The sequence below is a fragment of the Aythya fuligula genome, chromosome 5, assembly GCF_009819795.1.
Source record: "Aythya fuligula isolate bAytFul2 chromosome 5, bAytFul2.pri, whole genome shotgun sequence".
Lineage (NCBI taxonomy): Eukaryota > Metazoa > Chordata > Aves > Anseriformes > Anatidae > Aythya > Aythya fuligula.
In genome coordinates this window covers 20997466-21024875 of record NC_045563.1, presented here as the reverse complement: position 1 = coordinate 21024875, position 27410 = coordinate 20997466, and the positions used below count along the sequence as shown (strand labels likewise).

The window sequence follows — 27410 nt, the reverse complement described above, 5'->3', positions numbered from 1 at the left end:
CAGTAATAACCAGCCCTATTTCAGATAAAATGTGATTTGCAGTTTAATATGCTAAGTAACAAAGACTTTACCAAAAGAATGAACAATGGGCTTTTTCCATTTCACAAAATAATTTGCCAGGCAGAATAAGCACACCAGCATTTTTATAAAAACAAATTATAAATAATTGCTTTTTGCAATTTAATACACACATAGAAAGAGCCAAAGGAGTTCTGCAGCCACTGGGAATCTGATTTCATTGCCGATTTGGACTGTCTCCGTAGTTTTTATGAAAATCCCTGAAGACTGTGCTATTTTGCTATTTTGTAAACTAAACATGGCCTTTTTTTTTTTTTTTTTTTGCTGGCCATGTGGATTCTTTTTCCATTCATTAGCAAGCTGCTTTTTTTTGGTGAACAATTAAACAAAAGAATAAATCAGTCAACAAGCATGGGACATAATTCTGGCTGTCCTGGGCCATATACACTCTTATTTGCTCAACAGTATAAATCTTTCAGCAGACTACAGATGAGCCCATTGCACTTGCGGGTGGGGAAAGGAGGGATGTCCCGATGCACTGAGTGACACCAGCCTGTGGAGCACCTAGGGTTTTCATTAGGAGAGCATTTCTTGACCAGAAGCACTGTGGTCTCCTTCCTGGGCTGCTCCTACAGTGGGTTCAAAGGTATTTGGGAATTGCTTCAGGGTATTGGTTCCTTCTCTTCTCCCATACTTTGGACATGATGGTTCCCAGGGCGTCGTGTTTCCATAAGGGTTCTTGTTTGGTTGGTTGTTTTTTTTTTTTTTGTCGTTGTTGTTGTTCTGTAGGAGAATTTGACTCATCCCACTGTTTTTTTATTTTGATTTGTTTTTTCTTTCTCATAGAGGGAGAGCTCACATTGACAGACGATTTGATGCCTGAGAGATGCCTATCACTGCTGGCTAGCACTTCTGTGCCCCTTAAATGCTCTTTTGAGGCTGTAAATCTTGTTCTGACAGGTAAATCCCACCCAGAGCACTTCGTGTAATTCCAGGTCATATTAACCTTCCTCTGTCAGAAAACTCAATCTGATGGAAGGATCCAGGACTTATTTCCTCACGATTTACCCTTTTTCAACCAATATTTTCAACTGCTGGTGTTGCTGTGGGTGGGTTTCCCCTCTCCATGTACTTTTAGCTGGCCTTGCTTCCCATCTCCAGTGATTTGAGAAAGATTTTTGCCCAAGTAACATAAACACTTAGTCTTTACCATTTTTTAAAAGATGTTCTCAGGTTTCTCACTCTATTTTTCCACAGATCACCAGATAAATAGGCCTCAGGAAAGCTATACCAGGGAGGGCAACTATAAATACTTCAAAATGTTGAGAATAAGTGTCAAGACTTAATGCATAGCTAATAGCCTAATCTGCAGTTTAATCACAAGACCTTTACATTTATCTCCTCACTTGCTTTCAGTGCAGTCTCCCTGGGATATCTGTCCATTTAAAGTTTATTTATGCTACCCAAGAAAATTAATCTGCTATTCATAATGTATTCCTCCCCATTTTTAAAATTAAACTTTGTTCTTTAAATATGACTTGTCAGTGGCTGAGTGCTACATGGGGTGTAGTCCACCGCTAATCCAAAAAGTGCCTTTATCTTAAAATGCAATGCCAGCCTACACCACCCATTATATCATTATCATTACAGATACAGACGAGCTGGCCCCCCGCTGGATAAATCCCCTGGGCAGGATGAGGCTCATCTGTGGAGGGAGAGGGCATTTGACGGAGAGCGGCTGCATGTGCAAGTCATTGCTTTAGTGGGATCTGTTTTCAGTTGCTGCTGAGACAAACTTACCAGTCAAAATATTGCAGCTTTTCAAGTCCAAGTTAGCAACATTTCCTGTAAGCAGTGTTTTACATTGTATTTGCGTGAGTCGCTTTTGTGATTGTCTCAAAACCTCGGTAAAGAGAGCTCTGTCATTAATTTTACTCTTCTATTCAATGCTGGCGATTCGTACATTGTGCCTGTCCAGTGCAAACCAGGAAGTTTTATTTGACAATGTTGCTGCTGTGCTGCAGGAAACCCAAAGAGCAGAAAAAGCCATTGTTCTGTGCTTAGATGAACTCAATGCCAGGCACCAATCCTTTGCTAAATTGGGATGCACTCTGGGTAACCTTCCTTCTTCAGTAACAGATATGACTCCTAAGCTGCCCCGAGCTGGGTCTGCTCGAGTGGTCGCAGTGGTATAGGAACGTCACTCCTTAAAAGTGCTTTTTCACTTGCTCCAAATGTGTTTGCAGAAGGTTGTTCCTGGGCAGCCTCCAGCACTATGGCACCAGCCCCTGGTGAATCATTAATCTCTTGGCCTTCCCCTCACTCACCAGGAGTCAGAGCCCAACAGCCTTCCCCAAATCACCAGGCTCTGCGGAGTAAGAAACTGCCCAGATGTCTCACAGCTCCTTCTCCCTGGGCTTAGCTAGACACCTGGCAGCCCTGAGATCTGCTCCACGTGCAAGCCAGCAGAGGTACGTATTTGTCTCTGGATTCAGCCTTTGTGGTGAGTTAAGTCTCTGTTTCTACACAGAGGTGCTCCTCAACAAGCAGCTGGTTGATGTGCTCAGTGATGGAGCCTCAAACCAGAAGGTCTGCAAGAAATGTGAGAGCTGGACTTACCAAAGCCTTAAGAATTTCAAGAAGTCAAACATTCACTTGTATATGTGCTAGGAAAAAAAAAAAAAAAAACAACAGAGCTGAGCCAGTGTGTTTAAGCAGGAAAGTGGACGAGGTCTCCTGAGGTCCCTTCCCAGCAACAGCCCCACAATTCTACAAATTCAGGGTGCTGGGATCTCTGTTTTCTGTTCCTCTTTAAAATACCGATAATGCTCAACCAGACCTCCAGGCTTCAGCAAGTAAGCAAACAAATAAAACCCGAAACAGACAAGCAAGGAAACAAACAAACAACAACAAAAAAAACCCTAAGCACTCAAGCAAGCAAGCAAATAAACATAACCCCCAAAGGACAAATGAGTCTTGTTCGTTTGTTTTAATCTTCCAGTTTGCAGTCAGCTTCCTAATTAGTGTGGATTTAATACATTTTTAAAAATTTATTTATGTTTTGGTTTTGGCTAGTAATTTGTAGTCTGAGTGGAGTCATATGTGAACATTTCCTAGCTCAGGCTCTCTATAAATTTTTACCACCTGGTGCAGTGGGGAGAAAAGGTTCAGCTGGAGATCCTGGTAAAAACAACTGGAGCTGCATGTAAGAGTGGTGTTTGGCTAGTATCTATGTAAATATATTGCTGGAAGTATGAGGACTTGGAGCAGCCACTTCGCTGTGAGCTTCACTTGCAACCTCCAGAAATGAAACCTAAGTGCTTTCCATGAAGGATAAAACCAGTCATCTCTTCTGAGCCACCAGAGACTATGGAAGTGAAAGAAGTGAAGGAGTTAAAGAGCTGAAGGCTTTGTCACATGCTCTCAGTTGGGGCAACGTCCACTTTTACCCTGCTGGGGTTCTCAAGCCAGTCTTTGCTGTGATGGTCCTCTGAGCAATGCCTACCTGGGACAAGGCTGAAGAATGAGATCAGTGGCTCAATGAGTGGTTGCCTTTGATCCTGCCTGAGAAGTAAATGAAAGAAAGGAGGTTTAAAAAAAAAAAAAAAAAAAAAAAAAAAGGAAAGGAAAGAAAATCCCTGCCGATCTGACTCAGCATATTTCACACTGTTAAGCTTTGAACTGTAAACACAGCATTTGCACCTTTTGTATACTCCACTTTCCCAGCCAGGACGCACTTTGGTGCCACTTTTCAGCCCAGCAGCCTGCAGTAAGTGATCCCATGAGCACTGCGAATGAAAAAGCCATCTCGGGAGGTGAGGAGAAAGCCTGGAGGATGAAGAGTGAGACACAGGGCGAGAGCAACCACATGGGAGAGCTCAAGAGGGGACAAATCATCCTTGTCACCTACCTGATAGCAACCATAGAGCTGACCTTCGTGTTCATGCAGCTTGGAGTCATGCCTGTGAGTATGGGTTGCTGGGTTTTATGGCACTTCTTACCTTCAATGCTAATTGTGAAGTCTTCTAGCAAAGTCAGAAGGGACTTTTCTAGAAGGAAAAAAAAAAAAGAGGAAAGTATATTCCTATCTAGTAGGTAAGCTGTGACTGTATTGAGGGTGTGCAGCTGCTTTATTGTACTGCAGCAACATCTAGAGCCCTTTCCCAGTCTGAGAGCCCTGCTTGAGGCTGATATCTCCTGGCTGTTTTTGCTAAGGTGGGACCTGGGAGTGGTGAGAGACCCAACAAGCTGTCAGAAGGGCTCAGAGGTAGGTTTTCTGACAGCATTATGCTCTCACCGCAGGGCAAACTGCCAGCAGTGAGGAGTAAGCGTGGCTTGAAACAGTAGGAGCTCTTGGATGTGGCTGAGCTAAGCAGAAGGATAAGAGAAGGGGTGGAGGGACAGAAGCTGTGGGTGGTGCTGAGTGGGCAAAGGAGTGCATCAGTATCTCCTGTGGGTAGCAGAGATGCTGCCGCAACCACAGAGAAGGGAGCAGCAATGGTCAAAATATGGCTTGTTGGAAAGGAGATAGAAGTGCAGTCCCCATCTCTCCAGGCCCTGTATTTTGTGTGTCTTTTTTTCCATACTCATCCACTTCCTGGTGTTTCTTTCCAATCTGTGAGTTCCTGGATCCATGACACAGCTGTCCGTCCTTGTCTCTGGTCAGTCCATGCTTTCTGGTACATCTCTGCTGCATTTGTGCCTCCAGAGGCAAACTGCTCTCTCCTTCCAGGACCAAAACAACCCCACAGTGTCCTGAGCCTGTAGGCTGGGAGTGTTTATTTGTGGTGGCTCTTCAGGGTTTGCATCTCTTTTCTTTTTGTGGGCATCCCATGCAGACCAAAGGCCACATTTTTGCCCATATGTTGCTTGCTTTGTTAAATATCTCCAAGACCTGGGTGTTGGGTCTGCAGTCAGGAGAAGGCTGGTTAGTGCCTACCTCATCACTGTGTGCAGAGCCTGAATGGTAAAGGGTCTGCCTCATGTTTGGCTGTGTTGGACCACAAGTGTAAAAAGTGATTCATATCTGACACCTGGTTCTAAACTGATGGTTTTGATCACATCCTGCTTATTTTCATCAGCAGATGATATGGGCTAGAGGCTTTGTATTTTTTTCAGAAGCCTGAGACAAAAAAAGTTGCATCTGTAGGTATGGAGAGCTGAAGGAAGCAATCGTTTGAAGCCACAGTCCTCTATGTGCAGAAACGAAGCTCTTTTTTCAGAAACATAATATACTTCAATTCCCCTGATCCATTTTTTTTTCTTTCTTTCTTTTTCTTTTCCAGTACTTGGCAAAGAGCCTGGGTTTGGATTCGGTGGGGTTTGGCTACCTCCAGACAACCTTTGGTGTCCTTCAGCTCGTGGGAGGTCCCATTTTCGGAAGGTAAGGGAGAACAATTCTCATGACCCTTTTTATGGCTGAAAAAGGCCAGACTTTTTTTTTTTAATATTTTAATCATAAAAACGTTTAGTTCTGGTTCATGGTCCTGTTGAAGTGTTTGAAGACTTCATAAATGAACAATGGGAAAATAAATACTGTAAGTAGAAATACCACAATGTCGAAGCAACCTTTATATTAACTTAGCTATGTTTTAATGGCACACATTTAAGTGTAACAATATACTGGGAACAGACTTAAGCCATCAGAATCCTCAGAGCCCAGGTCCTAATGGCTTAATCCTGCAAGCATTTTATAAGCACGTGTAACCTTAGAAATGTCCTGTGACTGGGAAACTTAGGGAAAAAAGGTATTTATTCTTGTTAAGTAGAACTGTCAATGAAAAGACTGAGGATCATGTTATTTCTAAGGCTGAATCTCACTGAATCTACATTAGGGTGTAATACAGAGCTAAAATTCCTCAGAGTTTGGGTGAATTTTTAAGAACTGATCTATCTACAAGTTCATCTGCAGAAATAGGAAAAGAGTGGGAAAGACTCAGGTTTTCTGCCTACATCATGGGACATTTGTTCCTGTTCTTAATGAAAAGTGAATGGCAAGAAAAATCCTAGAGTGGTAGGGGAATCTATTCCCTGAAAGCAGAAAACTTGAACTAGCAGTGTGATCCAGCAATGGGGAAATTAAAATGAGACTGAGAAAAATCTTGCTTTTCTCCTTAGTTCTGCTGCCAATCAGCAAGTGATGTATGGATATGGTGCTAGTATGCTCTGTAAGTTTCCCTTTGTGGGATTTTACCTTTGTGATTGACTTGGGTTGTGAGCTCTGCTGTGTCCTCTAGTAGGCAGTGTGTAGCATCTCAAAGCCTTTTTATGATACCATAATGCCTGTTTTAATACTTGAATGTCCATTTGAATGTTACTCCTTTTAATATAGAAAACTAGAGAGTAGCATTTATGTTCTGGACCTAAGATATCTGATATCTGTTTTTTTTCCTCTGTGCATGTCACTCACTAATGTTCAAAAAAGACACTGAAGGGAATGGGAAAAGGCAAAGAAAAATTCACGTGTGCCTGGCTTCCTACTGGTGCAAGTGTGTGTTGCCAGATTGAAGCCAAAATTTGTGATGTAGGTTTGAGATGAAAAGGATTTTCCTATATGTGAGACTGCTTTGTCCTCAATGTGAATGTAGATAAAGAGAAAATGGGATGGATAAGAAATAGAAAAATGTTGAGTTTAGGTCAGTTCTTGTACATCTTGCCTGGTGCTACCAAACAGCCATGATATGATGAAGCACTGAAATTACCCTTTTAAAACAAAACCAAAAAAGCCTTGGACTATCCAGTAGATTGAGGTCTGTAGGTTACAAATAGCTATTATAAGCTTCCCTGAGTTTAATGGAAGTAGAAGTTCTGACCTGAGCCTCCTCCTTAACATTAGTTCCTCTAATTCCTTATGCTTAACTCTGTTTGCAGACCAATCTTGGCATTGTTTGTTTGTTTTTAGTGGAAGCACCACTAATTGCTATGCAAGGTAACACTGATCTTATAACTGTGATATGCAACTTCAGTTAGGGGAAGGGAAAAATATAAATGAAAAACTTAATCTAAGGCGTGTTTTATAGTAATCTTAGTCCTAGTTTCTAAGAACCATTCCTATAGTACTCATGGACACGATCCAAATTAGCTTTAAGTACCTTTAAAGTAAACCAAGGACTTGAATAGAACCTGAACAAAAAAATGATTTGACTGTTTTGTTATTTCTGTTTTGTTTTGTCTTCCTTAAATTGAAGCAAAACTGATCTACTATTGTGAAGTCTTTATTAAACCTAAATAAGAAACTATCTGTTTTTCTTCAGTGATGCTCTGAACATCCTCTGGAAACAATCTGGGACAACTTCAATCTCCAATGAACCTCGACTTAAAAAAAAAAAAAAAAAAATAGCTAACTTGATTACCTGGTCTCAAATGACTCAGAGCTGAAAAATAAAATTTGAGGGCACTATGTGCTCTGAAATGATAATATTGAATGTGTTAACTGTACACCTGCTGAGCTGCTGCACCTGCCTCTGCTTGTCAGGTCTTCAGCAGTCCTGAGATAAAACACATTGAGCTGGGCTCTGATTACCCAAACCGCCTCTGGGAAAGCACCCCTGGAAATCCCATCAGTGCCTCTTGCAGGGTCAGTGAGTGAGACCAGAGTGGCTGTGAAATCCCACCTGGGTGGGTGGACTTGCCCCATCCCATTTCTGACAGCTTCACACTGTTTCTGTACTAGGTTTGCAGATCAGTTTGGTACCCGAGCTGCCTTAATTCTCTCCTGTGCCTCTGGAAGTGTCTTCTTCCTGCTCCTGTCCATCTCCACCAGCATCCCCATCCTCTTCCTCTCGAGGCTGCCAGCTGTGTTCATGCATGGGCTACCAGGTAAGGTCAGGCAGGGCCAAGGGACTTTCCAAATTGCTTTTATTGCCTGGCTCCCCGCTTTGTGCTCATGTTGCTGGAAGTCAGTGGCATAAAGGAACATTTATGTGTTCAGGCTGAAACAAAGAGGACATGAAGCAGCACTTGTACTTGTTATGGAAAACAGGGCTGGCTGCCTGTAGTCCCAGTCTGGTCTCCTGCCTGTTTGAGCAAACTGCTTGGACGTCACCACTTGGGCACAGGCACCAAATGCTTGCTGGCAGCAGCACTATCCCAAACTTCTCAGCTGCCTTCTTGCAACCAGGACGTTTTGTAGGAGAGCTTTTCCCTTTCTCCTGCTGAAGTGAGCATATATACCACATAGTCAGTGATATGTGGTTACAGAAATGGCTTTTACTTCCTACAAAACTATTCTGATTTAGACTGACTTCCCTAGATGTCTCTGTTAAAAACCACACCACCACCTTTAGCTACTGAAGTTCATGCAGCTCATACAAGAAGATTCATGTTGGTAGGGTGTCAGCTTCTTATAGTCACTCATGAAGTGGTTTTGGGTGCTGTTTCCTGCAAATACAGACTTGATTAATTCCTCTCACTGGTGTGCATGAGCACAGGGCTGCAAGGACAGTTTTGTGGCAGGCACTGCTTCTGCAGCCCATAAACTTGTACTCGCTGGTCCGAGCCCACAGCAGGCTTCTTCCAAGGTATTTGTTTCCTTGCAGGTGCTCAGAAGGTTATTACAGACCTGACAGCTCCTTCCCAGCGTGCTGATGCTCTGGGGAAGCTGGGTCTTTGCTTCGGAATAGGAATCATCATCGGCTCTGCCCTAGGAGGGATCCTCTCCACCAAATTCGGGTGAGTGATCTGCTCATTTGGTGTTGGCCTTGCTGCAGCAATTGGGGGAACAGTGAAGGGATATTTTGCTATTTTCACCCCTTACCAGTTTTTGATGATATTGTTCTTTGAATGAAGCAGTGTGCCATCTTCTTGTGCTGGGCAAGGGTATGGTATAATTCATAGTGTCCAGAAGGCTTCTCTAACTCTTACTACCAGTTCTTCACTAAGTTTTAGGGCCAATAAGGCGAAGAACGCTCCAAACCTGACCCCTGCTGTAAGCTGTCTTTGCATCCCACTGTGCCACAGCCCCAGGGAGGATTGGTAGCGTTACACCTGTGCTGGATAATGCAGTTGTAGACCCTCTCTTGCCATGTTGGTAGCAGTAGAGGTTCACATCAGAACTCAATGTTTTGCTTCCCATACCACCACAGAGAACTACTTGCTGCAAAGCAGTGCAGACTTCATAACCTGCTCCTAAGAAATAAAGTTGTATAACTGAGGAGTGGAAATCTGATGCAGTGTGAAACTCCTGCTGACACTGATGTGCTTGGAGGGATGCTGAATACAGAACAAGACCTTGGGGAAGGGGGAAAGCAAGGCTGCAACACTGGGGGAAAGAGATTGAGGAGGTCTAGCCCTGAGAGAGCAGGGTTAGGGAATGAACCACACATCTTTTTTGCATACTTTCTACTGCCTGATACAGACAGGCATGCCTGATATAGCAGGCTGTTACCTTTTATGTGCTGAAATTGAAAAGAAATTCCTAGTTTTACTGAATTTATTAGTCTCCGTTCATTACTGGTGGAGAAAGCTCAAAGAGAGAAGTGTATCAGGGAAATACATGTGGCTGCAATCTTCCTGAGGGAGATGCCCTGTATTTCTGTGAAGGTGTTGGGGGTAGGACTTGAGAACTTGAGAACTTCTGAGTATTTTGCTCTACTTTTCTTATGAACCTTAGCTTCTGTAGATTTAGGTTAGCATGGAAATATTTTCTTTTTTAACCATCGCGAGCATTATAGCTGCTCTGCAGTGTAGGCTAGAGGGTTAAAAAAAATAATAATAAATCATCGGGGGAAGCTTGTTTTCCAGGCATCATTCTCGTCCTGGGAGCAACCCGTGTGGCTGGCAGGGTGCTGTGCCCGCTAGGTGGCACCGTTGGCTTGTCCCCCAGCTCTGCCTGCAGCCGCCACCTCCGTGAGTTGCTCCCTGACGCGATTTCACTGACATCCCATCTTCGTGAGCTTCAGGCACCGAAGTCATATGGCAATACTTTTAAATTATTATTATTATTCAGGCCCCGAGGCCTTTTTTAGTGCCATAAGCGCAGTAAAATGTATATAGGAATGTCACCTGGGCATTTTGTATGGGTGCAAGTGGTTATGGTGTTGGGAATCGTGCACAGAGCTCTGAACCCTGTTGTATATCCACATGCCCTCGTGCCTAGTGATGCTGCTTTGCATCTCACACCTCTGTAAAGGTTGATTAAATAAGAGACGTTAACCTTACTGTGTTAAACAGCAGCTCCTGAAAACTCTGCTGCCTCTGCCTTGGTAGAACCACAGAAACTGCTGCAGACAAAATTTCAGTTTTCTTCCTTCTCCTTGGGTTATTTCCCATGCATCCAGTGGAGGGCAGCTTGAGCTTGCAGTTTGTGCATGGCTGATGGAGCATCCCATCACAGGGATTTTGTGGCTGCTGCTCCTGCCATCCCATAGCAGGACTGGGGAATGCAGTCTGTCAGTCTTCCCCATGAGGATCTGTGCATCCCACTGGGAGGACCGTAGGACTTCCCATGCAAAAGAGGCAAGCCCACCCCAGTGTGCTGGTGGAGCCTTTTTGGCACCCCCCAGCATTCAGAGGGTTGGTGTGGATTTGTAAAAAGCAGCTTAGGGATGAAGGACTGCTCCAAGGAAGCTGCCCTGGGTGTGGGGTAGTCACCTTCTCCATTGCAGAATCCTGCCTTTTCTCTGACCTTGTGCTTAGCTCCTCCACCAGACTTCTGTGCAAAGATTATAGGTGCAATCCACTGATATTTTTTGAAAATATGTTGGCTCAGATCAGTGGTAAGCAGAAACTCAGCCCTGCATGCTTCTCCCCCAACAAGCTGGCAAAGCTCTGTGCCATAAAACAGCCCTTGGAGCATCACTGGTGGCTTCTGGCTGTGTCTGAGACCTTGACCTGGAGGGAAAGGAGTGGGCGTCACATTAGGAACATACTCAAGGATCTTTCGTCCTGTAGCTGCATCCCACAGACTGGTTATTAATCATCCCTCCCTGTTTCCCACAGTGGTACAGGAAGGCTATGGAGCTGCGTAATCGCTTCCCTTTTCCATAGAAAAGTGACCCAATCTGCTTCCTTTGAAAATAAACATTTCTGCTGTGTCATGGAAGAGCAAAGCTGGAGATTTCTGTCCACTCGGCATTCTTCGCCCTCCCTCGCTACAAAGCTGGCCAGCTTTCCCAGTCTGTTGACAGCATTATTCATATGTTAGTAGTGGTTTGTATACAAAAGAAGGGGTAGAAGTCAGTCTCAGTTCCTCAGCTGATGTCATTTTGGTATTATTCCGCTGTATTGTATTTACCATTGATGTACTTGACCTAAAAAGCTGGTCTGTTATTGTTTTCTTTGCTAGGATAATATTTATCAACCCTTATTTATTGAGGGAGCCCCAAGAAGGAAGTTGAATGACTTGTTCTGACTTGTGTAGGACTGCTTGGATGTCAGATTCAGACATCCACTCCTAAGCTGTGGCCACTAGCTCCAGCCTTTCTTCTTCTCTGAAGTACACTGCTTCTCCCCATGTTTTCCAAAACTTTGAGTGAAGCTGTAGCAAAGCAATCATCAGTGAAATGTGGCTTTGGTTTGTGCAAATCAAAGAGCCATTTGCCAGTTGTCTTCACCCTACTAAACTTAATTTTTGGAGGCCTTACTGTTAATATGTGGCCCAGTCCTCTCACCTCTGAAGAGTGCATACAGCTGTGGAGAACAAGTTGTCTGTGGGCAGCACCATGGTCAGGCAAATTTAAACCACCTGAGGATCAGGTATAAGCCAATTAGCTAAGATTACAGCTGTTTGTGATAATTGTCTGGAAGGTGTTTTCATGTTTATGTGCTTTCTTAATTTATGTTTTCTGGTCATTGGACAGTTGGATCAGGATTGTGTATGTAAATACCTAGCTTGAAACTAACTCCTGTAGTTCAGCTGAGGTCTCCAGGTTGCTGGTGAGCCTGCAAACTCTGTCACAGCCCATCCACAAAAGGGGATTTGGAAAAGTAGCTCTGTTTTGTGCTGTGTAAGGGTTTCCCCCCTGCTAGGCGTTTACTGGGAAGCTGCTGGGGACCACAGGCTGAAGGCCTGCACCATGGGAGAGGTGGCTCTGGGCTGGTAACAGGCTTTTGTGCCGGTGCTGTGGGTGAAGAGTGAAAGTGGAGGGCTGGATTAGTTTTCAAAAGTGGAAAGATGAGCCTAAGGTAGTTAATTACAGAGATCTCATCCTTTCTTCTGGGACTATGATTAATTGTGTTTGGCTTCTTTCTTCTTTCTTTCTAACAAGGACGTACAGAAGCTTTGCTGCATGACCCAAGATTTGTTTGCTTTCTATGGACAAGGAGAGGTTTCTTCATTTTAGTGACTCAGCTTTAGGCTTAAATCTCTTGGAGTAATTATTCTTTTGAACTTGGGATTTTCCTGGCCAAACCCTTTTGGTCTCTTATTTAATATTATTACAACAGGCTTTGGGGATGGTTTTTTCTTTTTCTTTTTTCTTCCTGGCTGTACTATTATCCTTCCTCCTCAAGGGGAAAAGAAGGAGCTTGTTCGCCTGGAGTAGGGAATTGCATTTCTTTTCAATAACCCATTTGAACCATGTCCTCTGGCAGGGAATTTCTCATCGCTTAGCGGCCGAGTGGAAAAACTGTGGGTGTTGAAAGGGCTGAAGGTTGGGAGCTGGGAAGGCAGCAAAGGGTGAGAGGGTTGCACTCTGCTCCTGGACAAAGCGAGGCATTCTGCTGCCTGCAGCCATTCCTGCTCCCTTCCAGAAGAAACTGTGGTATTTCTCTGCCTGGGATGATGTCGATTGGTGGTGCTGGCACAGGCGTTGCTTTGTTCTTTGTGTCAAGGGACTTTGGGAAGAAGGAGGTGGCATCTGCTTGCCAGTAAGCTGTCCCCAAGCTGCAGTGTGGTCTGTCACCATCAGTCAGGCTCTGAGGTTCTGTAGGAGAGATGGGGAGGGAATAACAAATTGGGCTGTTTGTCATGGAGCTGACAGATTAGGGAAAGTGTGGAGAACCTCAAGAAAAAAATAAAACCCAGGAGATTCAAGCTATTTCTGTTCATTTACTTTGTATGACAACTGTTCCATTTTTGGAAGCCACAGGCACAAAGATGGTCTGTAAGGTTTATGTTAACCATCTCTGGCTAGAGGATTATGCACCTCATCCCTCCACAAAGTGTTGGGTCAAAGTTGAGGTCTAGGCCACTTCTGTCTGACATCCCCTGCAGCTGAGCTTTCTAGTTCTAATGATTTGTTTAACCTATTCTTGAACCTGAGGAATGCCTCAGTGCACTTTCGGTGAGTTTACCTAATCTTGGACCTTTACAATGGAGACAGGTGAACCTAAATTTGCTGTTCAGGCTCCAAATGGCTGATGGAGAGTCACAGGCACTCCTATGGTATGATTTACCTCATTATGAAGCAGGCCCGAAGCAGCTCAGGGGACCTGTCTGTCGTGCAAGCTTTCTGTTTAATTTCTGTGTCGCAAAACTTGAGGTCTGGCCATGATCGCTATGCTGGAGTCTAATGTTGCACTGTGAACATGTTGTAAGCCACCAGGATGCATGCCCTGAGCAGTTCCTCTTGTCCCTGCTGCTTTGTTGCAGCAGACAGGCCTGCAGCAAGCTCATCCCTGGCCCTTCCTGCCTGCAGACCTCAGTCTGACACCTCCTACCACATCTAGGCCACCAATAGTAGGTGTAGGTCTGCTGGTTTACACTTATTTACCCATTTTAAGACCACGCCGTGACCTCCTTCCCCCTTTGCAGGCAGTCAGTAAGCTTAGCTTCCTTCCAAGGCCTGGTCTGAACTTCAGCAGGAGGAGGGTGGCTGATGGGGCTGAGAGCTCCTCTTTGGTCCTTCACCCATAGGTGGGGCCCTTTCCCAAGGGAGGAGAACTGGGGTTCAAGGCAGGAGCCAGCAGCTCATAGTGGGGAGAGCTCATGCCTTGTGGCTGCCCTCAAGGGTACAGGGCTTGGGTTGAGTTAACGGGATGCTTGTATGGCAGCCCCTTCCCTAGTCTCATTGGGAAATGCCCATTTTTCTCTGAAAACCTCATTCCCCTTTAGTGTTTTTTTAATTGCAGGGGTGTTGGGGCTCTGAGCTGGCTTGCAGTGGGATGTCTTCCTGCACCCTCCTTCCTCCTGGGCACCTTGGGTTAACTGCTTCCCCTTCTCAGGGAGCTATGCTAAAAGGTCAAATGTGCCTCATTCATTAAAAATTGATTAAAGGGAGAAAGTGTCCAGAACTTCCTTGTGTGGCTGGTCTGTGCAGCCTGGATGGAGAGGTGAGGTTTGGGGGCTGTTGGGGTGTTCCTCGCACCAGAGCTGTGGGAAGAGGAACCCCTGGTGTGTCTTGCAGGTCAGTGGTTACCCCAGCAGACAAAGCACTGAGAAATGAAAGTGCGGTGGGAAATATTTCTACCTGTTCCCTTCTCCAGCTTTCATTGCAGCTTGTGTGCTGGGGGAGGACACCCTGCCTTGCCTCCCCACGCCTGCAGCCAGAAAGCGAGGGGGTGGTGGCTGAGCGAAACCCTGTTTTGTGCGCCTGGTGGCTAGATTGCAATCAAAAACGTGTGTGTCTGCCAAGCTACCTCTGCTGAACTTATTGCGGATACTTGAACGCCGCTCCCTCAGCCCAAGCTCTGGTTTTCTGAGTTGTTAGCTGGCTTTCTGCAAGGCTGTGTCAAGGTGGTGGATGATTGCTCTTCCCAAGCCTGGTTTGACATACCAAATAAGTGTTTAAAAAAGTAGGAAACCCAAAACAATGGGATTCTTTGGAAAGGCACAAGGTATTTTGGGCTTGGCCTCCTCAGCAGAGGCAGTGCTGAGGGCAGAAGGTGACCCTCACTGTGCTGGTCGTACAATAAGGCAGTGTCTGCTCATGACTCACTGGAGCTTCATCTGCTCTTCCCACTCCTGGAATATTTCATGACCAGGCAGCAAATCCAGCAGTATTGCTAGGGATTGAAATCCAGGGAAATACTGTTTTCTTTGTTAACACAAAATAGAAAGCACAGAAAAGTCTGTGGTTAAGTCCCTCAAGTGGGATTTGGGACTTGGCTCTGCTGCAGTTTTCCTGTGATGCAAGTAAGTTGTCCCGTCCCTCTGCGGTGGTGTTCCTTGAGCATAAAATGGGGGCAATATGATGCTTTTTCCTTCCCTCTCCTAATACATTTATTATACTGCTGTTTAGATTATACAGTCTTTGGGATGCAGACGTCCCCTGTCACGAGTTGTGTGCATGCAAATATCTAAAACCTTGGAAGAGTACAGCCAGTTTTTCCTGGATGTATCCTCTTCTGCCCCTGGTGTCCTGAGCAGGCAGAGGTTTAGAGAGCACAACTCACATCCCATTTTGGTGGGCTTGTTTCTTTTTTTTTCTTTTTTTTCTTTCTCTCTTTTTTTTTTTTCTTCTTCTTCTTTTTTATTGCTTATCAGAAGCGTGTGCTAGCATTTTGCTGTTTCAGGAAAAAAAAAAGAGCTCATCCAGCCATAAAGCTCAGAGTGGGGTAGGGTCCACCAGAGGAGGGGGCTGAAGCACAGGGCTGAGCCCAGCAAGAGTGGAGGGACCTGGAGGGCAACGTGGGATGGTGAAACCTTTCCCAAAGTCATGCATGCACATGTTATATGGACAGCTCTCCTTTATGTCTCCTAATTCTATAGATTCAAAGGGTCATGCTTATGTTTGATTCTGATTTGCTTCAGTGAATGAACCCAGCCCTGTGGTGGGAGAGTGTGGGGAGCTCAGAGCAGGAAGGATGTGGTGCTTGTGTGGGAAGAATGATTGGACAGGGGAGGGAAGAAAGGTTGGGATGAATGGGAATGTGTAGGTCTGGCATGGGAAGGCTGGGCTGGGAGGAATTAGGTCTTGGGGGCAGCAACCTCTGGCTTGAGAAGCTGGGGGATGAAGTCTACAGGGAAAGGTGGAGAGCTTTTAGATCTAGCAGGACCTCTGGAGCAGCAAGGGGCTGAGTTTGGAAGGAAGTAGCACTTTCAGAATGGACCTTCATTTGTGGTGGAGGGAAGAAGGGGAACACCCCCACTGCTTTCCCCTGCTTTCCTGCTGCCTGAAATAAGGCTGCTGTATAGGATGGCCAGAAAAGCCCCCCTTCTGGAGAAGTTTGGGGTTGGAAGCTAAATCCTCCCCTATAGCCATCCTTACCAGATGGATGAGGCAAGCAGGAGGCTGGCAGCAGGATGGGAAAGGGCAACGCCTGCTTGTGATGGGACGCTGGTCCACTGCGGGTGAAGGTCAGGCTGCTGGGATAAGGATGCTCAGAGGGAAATAAAAATGCTGTGACCTGCACATGAACTATACCAGCTTCTGTGGCCCCACCCAAGGCTTTCGTTTCATTGCAGGCTCTAAATGAAACCCTGCTCACAGCCACTCCACCAGCCTGCAGAGTCAAAGGTATGTGAAGCATCCCAGCACTGAGCGCAGCCAGAGGGCAAAGGAGTTTCTGAATGGCCATCTCCAGGCTCACCCCAGCTTGCTGGGGCTTGTCTCTTTAACCTGACAAATCATGTGTTATCACAGCCAGGGGAGAAGGCATCTCTAGCATCAGGGAGAAGTGCTCTCTGCAGTAGTTATTACCACAACAGGCTTGTGGTCACCAGGTCTGTGCCTCTGGGTGGCCAGGGACCATGAGGTTCTTTGCTCCTGCTGGTTCCTCAGCAAGCCCCAAATCCTCTTGAGACCCTCCTGCACTTAGCAGCCACTTCTTAAATCAGCCCCAAGTAGCTTGTCTCACTGCCCTTCTTGCTTAGGAGGTGGCTTGCATGGCCGAGAAGACATATGGACCCTATACATTCATTAGGAGGATTAGTTTTGACTGTAACCATCCTCCAAAGCAGAGCCACAGTGATTAGGCTTTGCAGAAATGACAGTGACTATCTTTCAGCCTCCCACTTGGGCATGGCTAAGGTGGATTTTCAGAAGACAGGAATTCATAGCTTTCAGAAATCTGGTCCGTTTAATGCAGTTTACGTTCAGGTTGTAAAAGCATTTTTGAGCATTTGAGGCAGTATCTAGGCTTGTTGTTTGCTTGTTATTACAGCAAGTATTGTCCCAGTTTTAATTTATTTTTCTTGGTGGTGAAGGTTTTATACATTTAATCCTTTGTGGTCTGTATGCAGTATTAACTCTGTCTCACTAAATATTTCTCTATTCCCTGATGTCCCATGCTGAAACTTTGGGACAAATTACTTCATAAAATTTTGCTCTAAACCCTATTGAAGTCTGCATTGTCTGTATTTTTATGGGATTTTTTTCCTTTCCCCTTTCCTTTCCCCTTTCCTTTCCCCTTTCCTTTCCCCTTTCCTTTCCCCTTTCCTTCCCTTTCCTTTCCCTTTCCCCTTTCCTTTCCCCTTTCCTTTCCCCTTTCCTTTCCCCTTTCCTTTCCCCTTTCCTTTCCTTCCCCTTTCCTTTCCCCTTTCCTTTCCCCTTTCCTTTCCCCTTTCCTTTCCCCTTTCCTTTCCCCTTTCCTTTCCCCTTTCCTTTCCCCTTTCCTTTCCCCTTTCCTTTCCCTTTCCTTTCCCCTTTCCTTTCCCCTTTCCTTTCCCCTTTCCTTTCCCTTTCCTTTCCCCTTTCCTTTCCCCTTTCCTTTCCCCTTTCCTTTCCCCTTTCCTTTCCCCTTTCCTTTCCCCTTTCCTTTCCCCTTTCCTTTCCCCTTTCCTTTCCCCTTTCCTTTCCCCTTTCCTTTCCCCTTTCCTTTCCCCTTTCCTTTCCCCTTTCCTTTCCCCTTTCCTTTCCCCTTTCCTTTCCCCTTCCTTTCCCCTTTCCTTTCCCCTTTCCTTTCCCCTTTCCTTTCCCCTTTCCTTTCCCCTTTCCTTTCCCCTTTCCTTTCCCCTTTCCTTTCCCCTTTCCTTTCCCCTTTCCTTTCCCCTTTCCTTCCCCTTTCCTTTCCCCTTTCCTTTCCCCTTTCCTTTCCCCTTTCCTTTCCCCTTTCCTTTCCCCTTTCCTTTCCCCTTTCCTTTCCCCTTTCCTTTCCCCTTTCCTTTCCCTTTCCTTTCCCCTTTCCTTTCCCCTTTCCTTTCCCCTTTCCTTTCCCCTTTCCTTTCCCCTTTCCTTTCCCCTTTCCTTTCCCCTTTCCTTTCCCCTTTCCTTTCCCCTTTCCTTTCCCCTTTCCTTCCCCTTTCCTTTCCCCTTTCCTTTCCCCTTTCCTTTCCCCTTTCCTTTCCCCTTTCCTTTCCCCTTTCCTTTCCCCTTTCCTTTCCCCTTTCCTTTCCCCTTTCCTTTCCCCTTTCCTTTCCCCTTTCCTTTCCCCTTTCCTTTCCCCTTTCCTTTCCCCTTTCCTTTCCCCTTTCCTTTCCCCTTTCCTTTCCCCTTTCCTTTCCCCTTTCCTTTCCCCTTTCCTTTCCCCTTTCCTTTCCCCTTTCCTTTCCCCTTTCCTTTCCCCTTTCCTTTCCCCTTTCCTTTCCCCTTTCCTTTCCCCTTTCCTTTCCCCTTTCCTTTCCCCTTTCCTTTCCCCTTTCCTTTCCCCTTTCCTTTCCCCTTTCCTTTCCCCTTTCCTTTCCCCTTTCCTTTCCCCTTTCCTTTCCCCTTTCCTTTCCCCTTTCCTTTCCCCTTTCCTTTCCCCTTTCCTTTCCCCTTTCCTTTCCCCTTTCCTTTCCCCTTTCCTTTCCCCTTTCCTTTCCCCTTTCCTTTCCCCTTTCCTTTCCCCTTTCCTTTCCCCTTTCCTTTCCCCTTTCCTTTCCCCTTTCCTTTCCCCTTTCCTTTCCCCTTTCCTTTCCCCTTTCCTTTCCCCTTTCCTTTCCCCTTTCCTTTCCCCTTTCCTTTCCCCTTTCCTTTCCCCTTTCCTTTCCCCTTTCCTTTCCCCTTTCCTTTCCCCTTTCCTTTCCCCTTTCCTTTCCCCTTTCCTTTCCCCTTTCCTTTCCCCTTTCCTTTCCCCTTTCCTTTCCCCTTTCCTTTCCCCTTTCCTTTCCCCTTTCCTTTCCCCTTTCCTTTCCCCTTTCCTTTCCCCTTTCCTTTCCCCTTTCCTTTCCCCTTTCCTTTCCCCTTTCCTTTCCCCTTTCCTTTCCCCTTTCCTTTCCCCTTTCCTTTCCCCTTTCCTTTCCCCTTTCCTTTCCCCTTTCCTTTCCCCTTTCCTTTCCCCTTTCCTTTCCCCTTTCCTTTCCCCTTTCCTTTCCCCTTTCCTTTCCCCTTTCCTTTCCCCTTTCCTTTCCCCTTTCCTTTCCCCTTTCCTTTCCCCTTTCCTTTCCCCTTTCCTTTCCCCTTTCCTTTCCCCTTTCCTTTCCCCTTTCCTTTCCCCTTTCCTTTCCCCTTTCCTTTCCCCTTTCCTTTCCCCTTTCCTTTCCCCTTTCCTTTCCCCTTTCCTTTCCCCTTTCCTTTCCCCTTTCCTTTCCCCTTTCCTTTCCCCTTTCCTTTCCCCTTTCCTTTCCCCTTTCCTTTCCCCTTTCCTTTCCCCTTTCCTTTCCCCTTTCCTTTCCCCTTTCCTTTCCCCTTTCCTTTCCCCTTTCCTTTCCCCTTTCCTTTCCCCTTTCCTTTCCCCTTTCCTTTCCCCTTTCCTTTCCCCTTTCCTTTCCCCTTTCCTTTCCCCTTTCCTTTCCCCTTTCCTTTCCCCTTTCCTTTCCCCTTTCCTTTCCCCTTTCCTTTCCCCTTTCCTTTCCCCTTTCCTTTCCCCTTTCCTTTCCCCTTTCCTTTCCCCTTTCCTTTCCCCTTTCCTTTCCCCTTTCCTTTCCCCTTTCCTTTCCCCTTTCCTTTCCCCTTTCCTTTCCCCTTTCCTTTCCCCTTTCCTTTCCCCTTTCCTTTCCCCTTTCCTTTCCCCTTTCCTTTCCCCTTTCCTTTCCCCTTTCCTTTCCCCTTTCCTTTCCCCTTTCCTTTCCCCTTTCCTTTCCCCTTTCCTTTCCCCTTTCCTTTCCCCTTTCCTTTCCCCTTTCCTTTCCCTTTCCTTTCCCCTTTCCTTTCCCCTTTCCTTTCCCCTTTCCTTTCCCCTTTCCTTTCCCCTTTCCTTTCCCCTTTCCTTTCCCCTTTCCTTTCCCCTTTCCTTTCCCCTTTCCTTTCCCCTTTCCTTTCCCCTTTCCTTTCCCCTTTCCTTTCCCCTTTCCTTTCCCCTTTCCTTTCCCCTTTCCTTTCCCCTTTCCTTTCCCCTTTCCTTTCCCCTTTCCTTTCCCCTTTCCTTTCCCCTTTCCTTTCCCCTTTCCTTTCCCCTTTCCTTTCCCCTTTCCTTTCCCCTTTCCTTTCCCCTTTCCTTTCCCCTTTCCTTTCCCCTTTCCTTTCCCCTTTCCTTTCCCCTTTCCTTTCCCCTTTCCTTTCCCCTTTCCTTTCCCCTTTCCTTTCCCCTTTCCTTTCCCCTTTCCTTTCCCCTTTCCTTTCCCCTTTCCTTTCCCCTTTCCTTTCCCCTTTCCTTTCCCCTTTCCTTTCCCCTTTCCTTTCCCCTTTCCTTTCCCCTTTCCTTTCCCCTTTCCTTTCCCCTTTCCTTTCCCCTTTCCTTTCCCCTTTCCTTTCCCCTTTCCTTTCCCCTTTCCTTTCCCCTTTCCTTTCCCCTTTCCTTTCCCCTTTCCTTTCCCCTTTCCTTTCCCCTTTCCTTTCCCCTTTCCTTTCCCCTTTCCTTTCCCCTTTCCTTTCCCCTTTCCTTTCCCCTTTCCTTTCCCCTTTCCTTTCCCCTTTCCTTTCCCCTTTCCTTTCCCCTTTCCTTTCCCCTTTCCTTTCCCCTTTCCTTTCCCCTTTCCTTTCCCCTTTCCTTTCCCCTTTCCTTAAATGATCTGGGACTTTTTGAAGTCATTGGATGTGTTTCCTTTGAGTCTGGTTTTAAATCAAGCTCTGGGTAAAGAAATTTGTAGAGGAAGGAATGAAACATCCAAAAACCTAAAAGATTTCTGCAGGATATTTCTTAAAAGAAAAAAAAAAAAGAAGGAAAAAAAAAAAAAAAACTTGGAAAAATCACCTTGGGAACATGAGAGAGTGGGACTAAAGATAGTAATGGTTATTAAAGCTGAGAAGAATAAAAGGCTCATGCATCAGATTTTTAAGCTTGCTTCCCACAGAAGCTTAGAAAAGCTCTTTCCTGATGTAAAGCTGTATAACACATTATCTGCAGTCTGTTGGTTGGATTTCTTTCCCTCCCCTTTCTGACTAGACAAAAAAATGGTTTTCAGATAATAGAGAATTCTGGATAATTCCCAGTCTTCCAGGAATTACTGTTCATGGTGGAAAGAAACTTACTTCTAGATTAGTCTATTGGTGTTTAGAAAAGACATTTTGAAGCCATTTGGTGAAGAATTCCTGTAGAGTAATCCGAGGATGCTGCAATAGCACCATGTATTTGCATTGGTGGTTGGTGACAGCAGGCTCAAGCTTCACACTACACCCACGTGTGTTCTTGTTGCATGTGATTACACGGTCTGGGACATCTAATTGCCTGATTGTAATCTGTCCATCATACCAAAAGTTGCATCATTTTGCCTTGGCGCTGTGTGGCAAGCACTCTCCAGATAGAGTCTCCTGGCCTTTTAAGGGTCCGTGATTTTTTTTCTCATACTTCTGTATGAAGCCTGATTCTTTAAGTTGCTTTATTTCATTTTATTTTATTTATTTTTTTTGAGATGGGGTTTGGTTGTGGCAGGGAAGAATTTGAAATAGCTGGAGAAGGACATCTGTGACATGAAACTGCTCTGAGTAGCAGCAGAGTGAATTTTTCCAAAAGGGCTCCAAAAGTTGAGCACTGCCTTGACTATTGCAACACTGAGTGAGGGAGAATTACAATCCCATCTTTCCTTCTCCAGCTGTGCTCATTCATCCAGTGTAGGTGAGAGGTTGGGAGCCTAGTTTAAAAAAAAAATAAAATCAAAATATAATTCCCATGCCCTTGCAGTGTATTGCATGCCTTGTCCTTACCTCAACCTAGTAAGACCCAAAGTCAGATGATGAAGGGGAAAGAAAATACTATGATTTAATAATTACCAAGAGTAGTCCAGGTAGGAGATAAGACCTTGCATGTCTGCAGGTTTGTGTGGATACTGCAGTGAGCCTAGCACCAGGCAGCAGCGGTGCTGTGGGAGATGTAAAGCACAGGAATGCAAATGGCATGCTATAAAGGCGCAATGAAACAATTTGATGGCACACCCGGGCACTTTGTAATTGCTGGTATCTATCTATTTCTGGACTTTGGAAGTGAGCCATCTAAAAGCAAATGTTTAGTCAGCCCTGCAAGCTGCCCATAGTGCATGGCATGTGGTGACAGGGTGGTTTGATGGGGATGGGGCCAATCATTTCTTTGCCAAACAGGATTATGCTATGAAGAAAATATAGTTGGAAAGAGATGGAAAGACGTGGATGAAGTTCAACATCTTTCCATCCTAGAAAGCTGAGGTGTAAGGGGGGGGAGGAGGCAGAAAGATACCAGTCTGCCATTTCTGAAAGGCTTTATATGGGGCATGGAGGGAGGTTTTTACTACCATGGACGTGATGCCTTCTAAAGCAAGCCCCAATTCTGAGGATTTGGCACAAAACTGAGGGTTACTTTTGGCTCGCAGATGTGAATACGGCCCACTAGCATTTGGTTGGGGCAGGTTTCTTGGTGTGGGACTGGGCAAGAGGGACATAAGGTGACAACTTGGCCAAAATCTGGGTGGAGGCAGAAAGCTAGATCTTAAAGCTTTGGCTGCTGGAGAACCTGTGTGATGGTGGAGTCTGGGGGCTGGAGTTTAGCTCAGTGGGGAGACGAGCAAGTTGCAAAATATGGATCTGGGTTCAGGTTACAATTCTGCTCCCCAGGGCTCTTCCAGGTGTTCAAGTACAAACTCCTGGCTCAGGCCCATCTCTAATTAAGCATATTCTTTAAAAGTATTTTCCTTCCTCGGTTCCTGTGCTCTTGGCTTGTCTCCACTAGCCCTCTCTGCTGTGCTGGAGCACAGTTTGCTGGGTGTATTAATTGAACTGTTTACACACCTGGCTTCCTGCAAGAATAGACACTCAGCTCCTGCTTTTGAAAAGCCTAGCCCAGAGGCTGTAAACAGGAATTGTGCTATGTCTGGAAAAGCTGAACTGCTGCTTATCTCCACTCCCCGGGGCTGTGGGAGCAGCAGCAGCTGCAGACGTGGGTCAGTTGAGCTTGGAAACTGGCTTGTGCACCCTTCCCACTGGTCCTGTCCTCCACCTGGCCCAGGTCCCCCTGAAGCTCAGGAGCCACCTTCTCTGCAGAGCTATTCCCTTTGCTTGTGGCAGGGACAGGAGAGGACCCAACTGGCTTTTGGAGCAGCTTAGATGCTTATTTTGCCTTGTGTATGAAATCTGGGGGCATCATCCTGGGGTAACGTCCTGTGCAGGACTGTGGGTAGGACTTGTGTTTCTGTCCAAGCTCCCCAAAAGCAGGGGTGTGTTCCTCACCCCTTATACTATCTGAAGAAGGACATCTCACATAACTTTGTGTAGCTCAAAGAATGGCTGTGGAAAGAGTAGGCTGGAGACACTTGTGTGGTCTGGATCAGGTGAAATGGTTCCATGTGGTCCATTAAAGCTTTGAATATATGAGTGTAAAAAGATCACGTTGCACAGCTTTTATTTCAAAGTATATGGGGAGGGAGGAAAGGCAGCACAAAATCAGTTGGTTGGTGCTGTCAAGGATTTTTTTCTTCTTAGGTGGTGTTGGAAGACCCCACAAATGTTGAAATGGACTTTCTCACTGCTGGAGAGTCCCCCTTCACATTGGTGTACACTCTATTCAGCCTTAAAACGCTATGATTTTGTGGATGTGCTATCAGCTATTTTACTCGGTAGCTATGAGTTTGATTTTGCTCTTTTGTTGCTGTTATTATTTTTGGTGAATATTTCCTCAGCTTCATCCGGGAAATAACAGCTTGTCTCTGGGCAAAGCCCCTGAGTGCTGAATGCCAGGGTTGGGGCACTGTGCTGTTAGGTCTATAGGGTACAGAGTGTGATGCTGATGTGCTGGGTGTCAGCATGGTTAGCTTTCTGTGCTTCTTGAGGCTCTCAGCGCACTGTTGGTAAGGGGCCCTGGAGGTTTCCCTGCAGGGCAGGTCCTGTGCTGCTCCTCGGGAGGGGACATGCAGATGCCCAGGCTGGGAACAGAGAAGAGGAAATCCAATACACCGTAGGGCCAAATTTGCTATCCAAATTTCAGTCCGGCTTGGAACTGGAATTGCTGTTTCTGAAGCACTGAGCTGGGATTTCTCCAGCCAGCCTCCAAAGGGGCCTCAAAGTGTGGGACAAAAGATGCTGTGATAACAGCTCTTGGGTGCTTGTGCCATGGGGGAACCCTAGCAGCTCAGGTGCAGCTCCTGATTGCCCAACAAGCAGTGACTTTGTCGTTGAACTTTGCTGGCACTGATTCCTGCTTGGCTGCTGACTTTTGGTTTTGTGCCATAAGTGAGTGTTAGAGCTGTGAGGGCTGGGAAACGTCAGCTATGGAAAGGGGCCCTGGAGGACAGATGAGGGTGGCAGGTGCTTTCGTCCAGGTTTACGTCAAAACCTTCTGTGGAGGAAGAGAAGAGGGCTTATTACATCCCCTGTCACCCTTTCCTCCTGCATAACTGTGCCTGTCTGCCAAAATAAAATTAAAAAAAAAAAAAAAAAAAGCAGGGCTGTTTCTAGAAATCCATGGCTAGCTGGGTCCAGCATGAAGCAGCATGACCATTCGTGCTGTGCTCTGTGCTCCTGCTAATGGTATCAAATCAAGCAGGAAATTATTTTTGGAGCAGTGGAGCATGTTGAAACCCAGCAGAAGGCAGCTGTTTGCGTAACCGGAGTTTTGGGAGAGCTGTCTCACTTGTTGCCAAGCGCTTGACTTCCTATGCTGGTGAGAAACGGTTTCCCTGCTCCCTGGGGCTTCAGAGGCTGGGCTTGGTCCAGCTCCCATAGCGCAGGATGTCCCCAGCTGCTTTTCCATGGGGGTGAACCTACCTGCTTCAGGCTCCTCACATCACTACCCAGCCCTCTGCGTCAAAACTAATGACCTGCAAAATAAAGGGTTTTGTCCAGACTCCAAAAGCACTGACTCTCAGCTGGATTTCTAGCACGGGTACCTGTAGCTCTGAGGCTGCCTTCCCAAGGGTGTGTCCTGGTTCCTCTGGCTGTGCTTTACAGAATTACAGAGAACCATAGGATGGTTGAGGTGGGATGAGACCCCTGGTCCATCTGGCCCAAACCCTGCTAGAGCAGGGTGCCCAGCACCATGTCCAGGTGGCTTTTGAAGGTCACCCACACCATAAAGAGGTTCCTATGTTCAGACAGAACCTCTGATGTTCCAGTTTGTGCCTGTTGCCTCTGGTCCTGGCACCACTAACAGGAGCCTGGCTCCGTCCCCTGTACGCTGTCCCCTGAGGTATTTACAAACACCATAAGATTCCCTTGAGCAGCCTCATCCTCAGGCTGACCACACACAGCTCTCCTAGCCTCTCCTCATGGCAGAGGAGCTCCAGGCCTTGTGTTGGCCTCTTTCCAGTAAGCCCAGGTCTCACTTCAGCATCTCCCTTCTGTGTCCTGTTCCTGCAGCTCCCAAGGGTTTTATTTTATTCTTGAAACAGGGATGGTGTTGCTGCCCAGCCATAACAGGGTCTTTCTAGGTGCTCAGAAAACCAAGCTGCCATTTTCCACATTGGCCTCATCACTTGACTTTCTGCGTTAAAGCCTCTCAGTGTTGCTGTCACGGGGAATTGACACCCTGCTGCTTTTTTCACTTTCCAAATATAATTTTTTGTACCCTTTTTTCCACTGCACTGCTATGATCTGGTGCCTTACATCTCAGAGGTGGCTCCAGCTATGCACTGATGGAGCTCCTATGCAAACAGATTCATCACCCCAAGCTCTGCTCTTAACCCCTCATCCCAGAGCAGAGAAGATCCTTCAATCCTACCAAGTCTCTGAGACATGAATGGCATGTATGAAGCCATTTACTAAGCATTTTCTGGGCGTGACTGGCATCTGGGCTGAGCTGTGTCATCCATCCGGGAGGCTGCCCCCCAGGAGCAGTCTTGCTAAGAAAAAAAAAAAAAAAATACTCGTGGGGCTATGTGGTATACACATAATTTCCGTTGTCCGCTGCTTTCTCAGTTGGTTGTTAGCTGATGTCTGGAATGATGAGAACATTTATCGGATGGCTTTTCTCATCCTGGTCCCAGCTAGTGATGCTAGTGCAGATGAGGCTGAAATTCCTGTCCCCAAAATGAGATGCTTTGGCACGGAAGGAAAGGACCGAGTCAGCGCTGGGAGATTTCAAAAGTCGCCATAGGGGTATAAAGGCTTTTTTGTTTGCGGGCTTCTTATGTCATTACCCGGCCATGCAAATGTCGCCCCAGAAGAAAGACTTTTTCACATTACTGCCTTGTTCTGGAAAATTCCCTCCCTGATTATTCATGACTGCCAACTGCTTCGGCTATATGCCCTTTTCCTGAGTGCTGTGGAGTGGGGAGAAATTCCCTGACATGGGGAAAGGGAGGAACAAGTCCAGTGCATATAAACTGAGTCAGTCTACAGTATTTACAGCTTTCCAATAGGATAATTAAATTCTCATTCAGCCCAGTTATAATTAGAAAAGTTGCCTGTCCTCCACAGGGCTGGAATTTGTTAGCATTGCATGACTGTAAGGCAGCAACAAGACACCAGGGCATCCTCTGGAGCTGTGCTGAGCTCCCTGGGGTGCTGAGCTACTCAGTGAAATAGGTTTGAAAAAAATACAAAAAGCCATTGCCTCACTGTATAGTAACCTTACAATGTAATTGCTTGATGATTTCTGGGCAATCTGGTAATAGGTTATGGAGCCTTTTATTTCTGCCTATCCCATTCATTCATGTCTAAGATTGCAGTAGTTGAATGTTTCCCTGTCTGGGGTTGTTAAGTGTGTAATGCTTTTAGTCACTAGTAGAAAAAACCTTTGCTCCTAACCTCTGGTCCTGTAAGGGGCGAGGCAAAGATAACTCTGTCTGCAAATCCAGTTATTTTCCCTTTGCCACTTAATTGCTTCCGGTGGTATCGTTATGCCCTGCGCCGTCAGTTTTGGTTGCTTTGGCTTGGAAGGGAGATGGGATGGGTAGGTGCTCCCTTGGAGGCCTCCCAGTCAATCCATACAGAGCATGCTCTTTGCTCTGCCTTTCACCTCTCTGCTCTCTTCATTGTGCTAAGCTGGCTTAAACTGCCCTGAAAGTCCTCGTTAAGTATTAGTATTAGTTAGTATTAAAGAAGAAACAGTGGAAACACCAAGTTTGGTGGCTGCTCAAATAACTGGTCCCTCATACTTTGCCTGCTCCCGAGTCATCTTGTGGTCTACAGAGCTTCAGCCCACAGTTCTCGGGACTTAAGCTGAGTATTTATTGGCTTGGTACCCCAAAAGGGAGTCACATTTCATGGCAATAAAACACTACCACATTTAAAACCACTAAGTAGGTCCTGCTTCCTCAGGTGAACACAGGAGTCATGTGTGAAGCGGTGCCTTTATTTCTCTGCCGATATTTTCTCAGCGGGTGGCTGTAGGGAATGGTTCAACTTCTTTTGTCGCCTTATCTCTGGGAGTCA

At 46.1% G+C, this 27410-nt stretch overlaps 1 protein-coding gene across 1 annotated transcript in view; it reads left to right on the top strand.

Moving 5' to 3' along the window:
- The first annotated feature begins 2972 nt into the window (after positions 1-2972).
- SLC22A18 (solute carrier family 22 member 18) overlaps positions 2973-27410 on the top strand; it is a 60464-nt gene continuing 36026 nt past the window's right edge. Inside the window, exons 1-4 of the mRNA XM_032188768.1 lie at positions 2973-3982; positions 5304-5401; positions 7691-7836; positions 8556-8688. Coding sequence (XP_032044659.1) covers positions 3800-3982; positions 5304-5401; positions 7691-7836; positions 8556-8688 — 560 coding nt within the window. The 5' untranslated portion in view covers positions 2973-3799. The remainder of the gene's footprint in view (positions 3983-5303; positions 5402-7690; positions 7837-8555; positions 8689-27410) is intronic.